We start from the raw sequence: 10,101 nt of genomic DNA on the forward strand, positions 1-10,101 counted from the left end.
TGTTATGCACACTTGGAGTGATTTAGATAGGCGGAAGGTTTACCACTGTTTTCTCCATTTGAAGATAAAAATCTCTCACTCACCTGGTTTTATATTCTTATTGTCAAGAACTGTCTTCCTCATCTGTTGTTGCATTTTATTAGATTGGTGCATATGTTACATTCTGAGGACTTTCAGCAACATGTAAGGCTAGCGGAAGTTACTAAACATGCAACAAACTGTGGTTTATAACAGTAGTTTAGATAGATAGATAGATAGATAGATAGATAGATAGATAGATAGATAGATAGATAGATAGATAGATAGATAGATAGATAGATAGATAGATAGATAGATAGATAGATAGATAGATAGATAGATAGATAGATAGATAGATAGATAGATAGATAGATAGATAGATAGATAGATAGATAGATAGATAGATAGATAGATAGATAGATAGATAGATGATAGAGCTGTGTTTTTGGTGGCTGTGTCTTTAATCAAGTGGGAGGAGGAGGGGGCTGTTCAGGGGCAGCGGTCGCAAACAGACCTTCGCGCATGCGCACTGGGCGCATAGCAACTGGTTAACGGAGGATCGAGAACATCGCTTATGCACAATTTGGTATCAAAAATAGGTAAGCTAGAAGATCGGGTTTCATACCTGCTGCTTCTGTCTGTTAGCCGGTGGAGGTCTGCTGATTTGCCTCGCTAGGAGGACCCCGGCCTCCTGAATCAAGCGTCCCTCCTCATTAAATCCCATCCTCTGCTGGACGGGATCAGATCACCGACACTAACCTAAAGCTGTCAATCGGTGAGCAATCTGGGCTAGGTAGTTGTACCGGGGTGGCGCCGCTTTCTTTGTTTGGAGGAATTTATTAAATTTTTTAGCGGCTTGTCTAATTTTAGGCTGAAGTAGGAATTCTAGGATCTCGTTCATTAGCCAGCTTCCAGTTTGAACGTTTCAGTCGCTATAGTCGAATCATGGCTTTCTTTAGACGGAGCGAAACCGCCCTTTAACTCCTCGTTGTTTGTAAATATTGTCAGAACACCGAGTTTGTTAATTAAAGCTTTAGGAGTTAAGCTGCGGTTTGGAAGAAATAGTAGAGAGGTGAGAAGGTTGGATTACTATGCTGGATGCAGGTCATTAAGTGCAATAACATTTGGTTATTAGTCTGTGGTTGAAAAAGAAATCAGTTAGTAAAAAACAAAGAGGTTTTTAAGTTTGGCTTTTCTTTCTTTATAATCCTTTTAATGTGTTTGTAACCTCTTCCACAGATAAATCAGCCCAAACACTCTGGCAGGAATCATGGGGAGTGGTAAGCTGATTCACTGTTTATTTACAATACACTTTCATCTCTACACAAGCAGGGTAGAAGCCTGGATTAGCCCAATCTAATAGGGCCCCACCCATCAACAACCAAGGGGCCACTTTTATTCTCTCCATACTACATTTATTTATAGATTACATTTATTGGTCACAATCAAACAAACTGAGTCTCCAAGCGGCTGAATAGAGGAATCCTTGTTGACACGCTCGCTTTTCAAAAGTTCAGTCCAAGATGCAGTTCAGATCCTTTTGTTTTATTGATCTTCAAAACATTCAATGCAGCATACAAAAAAAAGAAAAACGAATCCACAGGTTCGAGTTGTGATCAAGGGCAAAGGAGACCAAAAAAAACGCTTAAAGGTCAACAAAAAGTAGACATCACCCACCCACTGTAACTCACCAGGTGAGAAAAAAAGGTGATCTTACAATACTGCTGACACCATGTGATCAAAGCTACGCCTGTCCGCCACAACATTTATTATATGCTTATTGCAGGGCAACAGTCATTTATTTCATTCTAGATAGGTGTGATAACCCTTGTAGTTATTAACCTTTCTTTTTGCATTTTCCTGAGCAAGGCTTGGACATGTATAACATCAACATTAACTGTTTCCATAATGGGAAGCTTAATGTGCAGCAAGTTCAGTTTGACTAAAAGGAAAACAAACATTTTGGAAGCGCGCCAGTCTGAAGGTAGCAAAAGATAAGGGTGATGGTGAGGAAGCCTGGGGCTTTCTTGCTGCAAGGCTGCTGCCTTGCAGCAAGAAGGTACTGGGTTTGATTCCTTTTGATGGAGAGTGTGTTGCCCTGCGATAGACTGGCCACCTGTCCAGGGTGTACCCCGCCACAACCCCAGCAGAGGATTAGTGTGTCAGAAAATGTATGAGGAAGAGACTTGGAGGTTATCACTAGACATGGGATTTGGTCAGCAATTATTAGGGTTTGGTTTATTTCCATTAAGGGATTTTCCATGAACTGTTTAGAGGAAGGATCATTATTTTATAATATTAGGTGCAAATGAAAGTTTGCTGGAACATTATTATTTTCTTAATAGTATTTGTTTTAGAGTGTTTTAGTGATATCAGTGTAAAGTTCCCATGGATCTAATAAGTCGGATTTTGGAAATTTAACCTATTGTGGCCATGTTGGACTTTGAGGTTTTTGTGGAAGATATTTCTCCTAATTTCCTTCTTCTAGACAGTTTTTAATGACATTTTTTAAAGTTCTTGTGTAAATGAAGTACTTGAGTCTTCTTCAAAGCCCTGGTGGATGATATTTTCTAATCATAACATCACAAACAATTATCTTCAAGTCTTGTGGAAATACTGTTTTAAAACATTTAGCCAAGATTGTTTTTGTTTTAGTGAAAATCTGTATTACCAGAGGGACATTCGTTAGAAAGGAATCTCGGCCATTTTTGAAAAACTATTCTGAGTAGACACTGGAATGTGGTGCTAGAGGAAATCTGGGAAACAATCCCCTTTTTTTGTTTTCATCTGAGATTTCCTGTTTTCCGACTTCAGTATTGTCTCTCCCCTTTTTTTCTTTTCTTTTTTTTTTTTTACATCTTTCCTCATCTTGTTGATCCAACTCCTTTAATGTTATGAGTCAAACAAAGGCTTCTACCCAGTGATATCAGTATCAGTCTGTGCTGTGACACCTTGTAGAGCTGTGTTCCTGCTCTGAATGTCATAAGGAGACAGATGCCCTGTCTCTTTAAGCCTCTTTAGCCAGAGTTTCATGAAAAGATTGCCAAATTAATCCAGCTTTTGTTTTTATGCAGAAATGTGGGCAACAAGCATGTCTTTCCTCCACTCTGCTTCTTTTGTTTTGGCCTCCACTTCTTTTGCTCTCCCAATTTTCAAGGTTCTTGTCTTTTTTCCCCCCTGAATGTTGTACCCTCTTCCCTCCCACTTGCTGTTCCATTCATTAACTTTCTCTTTACTCGTCACTTTTGTCTTTCTGACTTTTGTTTCGGAATCATTGATTTGGCTTTGACATTGTCTCTTCCGTTCTCCTTCCTTGTGTCTCCCTCCTGAACTCCTCTCCTGTTACTGTCTTCTTTACAGTGTTCCTGCCAGCAAATTCAGCCCACTCTGTGCTGAGGAGGCTGCGGAGGGCAAACTCCCTCTTGGAGGAGATAAAGCTGGGGAACATTCAGAGGGAATGTCGCGAGGAGGTCTGCACCTATGAGGAGGCCCGTGAAGCTTTTGAGAATGATGAGAAGACGGTAAAGCATCCGAACGACATCACAATAGATTATTTTTAGAATGAAGCATTCCTCTTATGATGTCATAAGGGGAAATACCTGTCCAGAGCAGACTGTAGCAGACCATCAGTCAGGCTACGGCCTTCAGCTGCTGAATTATTCCATGCACCTAGCCACCTTTTTGACAAATTCTGACTGGTTGTCATGGTTACGGTTGTGGGTTTGTGGCCTTGAGGAGGACGTGGGTGTGGAAAGCCAAAACAGCTTATTCAGAACAGGGCTGAATGAGGAGGTTTTTGGTAAAGGTTATCTGCCTAATCTGAGAGGAATTTTCCTGTAAAAATGGCAAAAATATGGAGCCCTGTAGTGTGTATTTTTTATTTTCAAAGGCAGCAGAATATTGAACCTTTAAAAGAAAAAGTAAAATCTTGAAAATATCATTATTTCTCTACCTCCATGACTTTTCTTTAACATTTCAGCTCCCAGGACAGAAACATATCTTTTGATCATTATCCAGCTGATGCCCTATAATCACTTTTCTAGCGAAGTTTACTGGATTTGTATAATAAATGTCCCGGTTTTTCAAAGTGTTCATGATGCAAGTGCTTTATCAGTTAACTCAGAAATGATTTTGTGTTAACAGTAGGAAATGCAATGTAAAAATATTAAATATATATTGGCCTTGCAATTTGCATGTGTGCCCAGAAGTAACTGCTCTGCTGCAACCAGTAAAGGAATTAGGTCCTTAAAATATCTATCAACCATAATTCTGTTTTCTAATTTTCCTGTTTAAAAAAAAAGAAAAAGTCAGCAATTGCAATTCCGGCTAATTGTGCTGCCCTGTGGGGATACCAGTTGAAAAATGAGGACAGTGACATATTGCAACATGCTATCTTGCAGCATGGAGATTGTTGGTTTGATCCCAGCTTCAAGCTTTATATTAAAAGTCCTTCAGTTATAGTGTTGAGCAGACTCTACCTAATCAATCGGGATTTTTTTTATAGCCAATAAAATTTTAACAAATTTATTCAACCAAACTAAATGCAAATTGTTACATTTGCTTTTTTGGGGTAAATTGTATAGGTTGTTTTTTACAGTGTAAGATCAGGTGGACATTTGGAAAAGAAACATCATCACAGATACTTGGCATACCCACCGACAGTGGTTCATGCTAAAATGGTTAAGCTTAATGTCACCAACCAAAGCATTTGGATCTAGTATAATTCTAGTACAGTAAAATTCATAAACATCACACTTACGTTTGTGATAGTTGAACAGAAAGAGTTTTCTTCTGATATTTTTTCATAAGCAGCTGTGTTGATGGCTTGCTGTGGTTGTCATGGAGACTTGGAGACTTCAATTCCTAGGTCTTTGACTAGGTTTCAAGCATCTCTAAACATCCTTGCTGTGCTTGGTGGAATGTTTTTGGTCCCATCCTGTGTTTTTAAAGCACGTCTTCATCTGTCTCTAGACATCACCCTTTTTATTTATTTATTAGCTTTTTCTACCTCTTTAAGCCATTATAAATATTTACAAATTGTATATTCTCTTATTTTACCCATTTAGAAAGCTGGGAATTGGTTTAATTTCATGATTTTAACCCTAACAAAGGGAGTCATCGATCAAACGACTGACCAAAAAAAAAAATACATAGAAGGCTCAAATCTGTTTTGTTTCAGTTGCCTTAATTCACAGCAGCAGTAACGAATGTAATCTGGCTCATGCTGTATAGGCAACCCCCAGGATTAGCTTTAGTTATGTTGTAGACCGGAGCTGCTTTGGTTAGTGGCTAACGGCCAAGAACTGATGCATTGTTGCAAATCACAGGATTTCAGTTACCTGCTGCACATTTTTTTTGTTTTCTCAAAACAAATATTACTACTTATGGCTCTAACAGTCTGAGATACCTGCCTAAATAGTGGGAGAGTAACATTTTACTTCTATATTTGTACATTTTAAACATATTTTCTGGTGGGAAAGAAATACTTAGGAAACTCATAGGAGTCTTTTAAAGTAGAGTTCATATTTAGAGTTACAATCTAAAAAACAGACTTTTCATGTTTTTTGCTTTTTATTTGAGATGATTTTGTGTCCAGTAGTGTAGTCCTGAAATCAAACGGCCTGCTTTTGTGGAAGTGGGTGTTTTTTTGTGTGTGTGTGGAGGAAGCGATCTTTATCGGCAGGAAAGCCGCACTAGAGACGGAGGCAGAAATGAAAAGCCATTGTCAGAGAGAACTCACGCAGATGGGCGTTCAGTTTGTTTAGTTTTTGCTAAGGTTTTGTCCTCATTGGTAAACAACCAAAAGTATTCACAGGAAATTGTTTGCTGTGTTTTCTGCTTTCTTTAGTCAGACTCTGTTGGGATCTTGCAGCTCTTGATGGTTTTGACTCTAGCTTTCTGTCTTCCTTTAAACACAGAAACGATTCTGGGAGGAATACGTACGGGAAAGCAACCCACCCAGCGGGTTTGATTCTATGGTCGGCGGAGTCCAGTCTCTCTACCTGATTGTGCCGCTGCTGCTGGTTGGGCTTGTCGTTATCGCCGTCGCCATCACTGCGTGGCGCTGCCACTCCCGGAAGCGCTCTCAGCGCAGCCCAGGCCTGGGGCACTCGCATCACAACCATGTCCTGTCTGTGGTCTCCATGGACCAATGGGGGAGGGAATATCATCACGGTGACCAATCAGAACTCAGCATCCACAGCAGCCCGGCCTATCCAGGTTCTGAGATCACGTCGGCGAGAGGAAGTGCGGGTGATCCACCGCCATCTTATGAAGATGCTGTGGGCCACACAGATGTCCATATAGAGACAGAGCCGCCCCCCCAGTATGATGACATAGTGAACACCAGCTCTGGAAGAATCAGCAGTGGACAAAGGAAGTGAAAACATTTCAAACTAAAACCCTAACCTACATGTTTAGCAGTGCTTCTACTGTGAGATCACCAGGCATCAACATTCACGTCCAGCAGTGGACTCATGCAAACGTAGCCGGTGCCAGTTCTGCTGACATTTGCACTAATCTTTTTATCGTTTAGGTGAAGTGAAAAATAAGGGATGAAATTATACAGTAATACCAAAACCAAACAACACCTCATGTGAAGGCAGAAATGACTGCTATAATTAAGACCAGTGGATTAGAGGGTCTGAGTGATACTTCCAAGAAGATCAGTGCCAAACTACGGAGATTGTTTAGGTTAAATGACATAATCTGAACTTTCTTACCAACATCTATTAATGCTGTTTTTGTCAAAAATACCTACAAGGCCAGATCTTGGATTTGAGACCAGCTTTAAATTGGGTAAATTGGTCTTTAATAGAATATTACACCCTAGTAAAGATGTGTAACATGCCGTAAATAATAATATATTCCATAATCTAGGAGTTCCATTATCTCACATAAAATTTAAGAAAAGGGAAACCTTTAACTTGACTAGATTTATTTAGTGGAGGGAAAAAATGGAAAAAGAAAATAAAAAGCGACCAATAGCGTTGTCAATAGTACATTAGTACCAAATCAGATGGATTTGTTGAATCACAAACAAGACAAACACATGTAGAAAACACAGGGAAATAACATAAATGCAAGTTCGAACAGAAGTTTTGAAGTGTTTTTGAAATAGTTAACAGAGCTCAAATATTGGCTGAAGGATAGAGTGGGTGTGTCAAAGGGGCAATGGTGGCAAAAGCTTTGTCTAATCCTTAGCAGGTTTGCTGAGACCATAAACGCAGCACCGTAAGGACGACGCGGGATGTTTAAATCACGGTGATTGTTTATGTAATGCTCCTGAAGGAGAATTGGAAATTGATGGAGAGCCAGTGGCAGCTGAAGAAAGAAAAAATAGAAATGAATAGGGTAGAAGTCGAAGGTTGTAGCTTATTGTTGGAAGGATCTTTGAAAGAAGGGCTGTTAACATCCTTCACTGTTAACAGCTGGCCTGATGTGCATTCGTTCTTTACTTTATGCGAAACACCTTGAAGAAACCCAATCTCATTCGCTTCCTCATCTAAGCCTACAGCTCCTATTAAAGTCTCTGCAGCAAGGCGCTGCCATTTCTATTTGTAATAGTAGGGCAGGAAAGTCTATGTGCTTGTTCTCCTGTTTGTTGAAGAGTAGTTATCAAGTTGCCTTTAACTTGATCTTTTAGGATTTAAGGATCCGTAGTGATGCCTAAAAAAAATCCTTTCCTGTTGTGACCGGTGTAGTTGCTGATGGTTTGTAATATTTGTTGTGGGGAACTGATGGCCTTGAGTTCTTTAACAGTATACTTTCAAGGAGCGATAAATACGGGTCTCCATCAAGCTGTGCTGCAGGTTGTACAAGAAAACAAGCCTCTTGTGTAAAATCCTGTTTATACCACATGGAAATAGTCATTGAGTTGTTATTTAGAAACGGATACTTCACTTGCATTTGTGTTATGGGAATAAATCTGAAAATTCTTCTTAAAATTCAAAATCATTCTACTTTTCAAATAAATGTACTCAAGACATTCGTTAGGAAATGCAATTATAATGTTTCTGAGATAAAAAAACAAAAAAAAAACAGTTATCTGACGGTGCTTTACACAGCTTTGCCAGGGTGCCAACAAATTTAGTTTTAAGGCTTTTTTTCCTCTTTTGTTCAGTTTTCAGACTCTCTGAACTGCAAAAGCTATTGTGTAAAAACTGGAATATGATCTATTAACTCGTGTGAATTTTTTTGGTGTTGCTTCTTTTGTGTGTGCTGACTGTGAGGGAAGCAGCCAGTCACATTTTTTATAACCAATAATTATAAATCTCTAAAGCTGCGTTAATCCTAAAGATAAAATCCCCCACCTCTCCACAAAACTAACAAAAGCACTCCACTTTATTGTTGTCTTAATCCCAGTTTATGTAGTGTCTTTTCCCAGGAAATACTTTAATCTTTCCCGTTTAATACAAAAAAAAGAGAAAAAAAGGGAAGGTGGGAATTACCTAACTTAACCTGGTAATGCATGAACTTGGTCTTTTAAGGTCATACCCGTTTCTGCACTGTTTGTTGACAGCTGTGGCTCATTACCTTTATTAACCTGTGGGTTTCTGCTTTGAGGTCAGAATATGGATTAAAAAAAGGATATCCTGGAGCTGAAGGGAAATTAAAGAAATTATTTTGTGTCAAAAGTCACAATACTCCAACTCCATATTTTGCATGTGAAAAACACTTTTACATACTGTATATGTGAATAGAATGTGTTGAAAGTTAACTAACATTGATTTTTTTTAATGCATAGGAATGTTGTTAATGTGTTCATACTAATGTGATTGACTTGCAGTAGGCTGTGAGGAAAACAAGAACCTGTAGGAGGAGTCCGGTTGAAGTTCTCACGATTCACTTCCAGCATCCGATAAGTCGGCTTAATTCTTGGTGCTTCTGATATATATGCAACTTTTCCTGAGTGCACCGCACTTAACACTCGATGTACCCGTTAAACACTCCTTAGCAAAGATAAACCTTGCTGATCTTTTCACAGGGCACAAACCTTTATTTAGCATTGAATGTTGTCATACTTGTATATTAACTGACCTGTAAACTACGGCATTTACTCTGAGACTGGACCGTGCCGGTAGTCACCTTGGTTACTTTAACCAGTACTTCCACAGAGCCTTGTTTTATTGTTTTTTTTTTTTTTTTATAATGCCTTATTAAACAAAATGTTATATATAATTAAACACAATGAAAAAAACGGTATAAGATCTTGTATAATGAAGAGTGCTATTAATTTTTAATAAAAAAAGACACAAAAATATCATTTGTCACTGATCTTTACCAGATTTACAAAAGGTGGAAAAGTTCAAATCCCAGCATTTCTCTGTTTTAAAATGTGGAAACTAGAAAGTATGATTCTTTTTTTAATACCAGAAAAGGTACAGGAATAGCTCTTTGATTAGCTCTAACATAAGTACACCTCTCATTGTACAGAAACCCAAGTTGGATCCAACTTTCTTTCATCTTTGGGTAGATGTGTCACATTGACTATACTGACATATACTGGCTGGGCAATAAAAAGGGGTCACACACTACTTTCATTGGACTGCCTTTAGCTTTGATTGCGGCACACATTTCTTTGTTGCATTGTTTCCGTTAGCTTCTGCAATATCACATTTATTTCTACCCACTGTTGCATTAATTTTTCAACATGACAATATTGTGACCGCTGAGCAACGTCTTCTCCAGCACATCCCACAGGTTCTTAGTGGGTTTAATGTCTGGACTCTGTGGTGGCCGACCCATGTGTGAAAATGGTGTCTCCTGCTCCCTGAACACTCCTTCAAAATTTTAAGAACATGCCTGTGTCATCAGGAAAGAAAAAAAAATCAATTTATGTAATAACCTGGTCACTCAGTACATTCAGGTAGTGATATTCAGCTGACCTAATTCTTTGAGCTCATACTGTTACCGATCTGCTGTTTTTCTTTGATTTGATTTCACAAAATTTTAAAGTGATCACTTGTCGATATTTTCTCTATTCTATCTGGACTATCCTTCTAGTTTTTAATAAATTGGACAGTTTTTTAATTAAATTGCGGTCCTTTTTACCATGTCCTTAGACGTTTCCTATGCTTAATG

At 38.7% G+C, this 10,101-nt stretch overlaps 1 protein-coding gene across 2 annotated transcripts; it reads left to right on the plus strand.

Moving 5' to 3' along the window:
- The first annotated feature begins 498 nt into the window (after positions 1-498).
- On the plus strand, positions 499-9,280 carry prrg1 (proline rich Gla (G-carboxyglutamic acid) 1). Of its 2 annotated transcripts, none has more exons than XM_038272151.1 (4): positions 499-617; positions 1,258-1,298; positions 3,379-3,539; positions 5,937-9,280. In XM_038272151.1, exons 2-4 carry the CDS (start codon positions 1,289-1,291, stop codon positions 6,399-6,401), a joined length of 636 nt encoding a protein of 211 aa, XP_038128079.1. In that variant the 5' UTR covers positions 499-617; positions 1,258-1,288; the 3' UTR covers positions 6,402-9,280. The 2 variants fall into 2 exon arrangements, with proteins under 2 accessions (XP_038128079.1, XP_038128080.1); XM_038272152.1 differs by lacking the exon at positions 499-617 and adding an exon at positions 691-793.
- Positions 9,281-10,101: the final 821 nt, after the last annotated feature.

Source organism: Cyprinodon tularosa, unplaced genomic scaffold, assembly GCF_016077235.1.
Source record: "Cyprinodon tularosa strain WSP-4 unplaced genomic scaffold, ASM1607723v1 ctg82, whole genome shotgun sequence".
NCBI classification, from domain to species: Eukaryota; Metazoa; Chordata; class Actinopteri; order Cyprinodontiformes; family Cyprinodontidae; genus Cyprinodon; species Cyprinodon tularosa.

What these genes read in the sequence shown, in the direction of transcription:
- prrg1 (XM_038272151.1), top strand. An exon ending in TTGAGAATGATGAGAAGACG is followed by an intron (nt 3,540 to 5,936) that starts GTAAAGCATCCG and finishes CTTTAAACACAG; the next exon opens with AAACGATTCTGGGAGGAATA.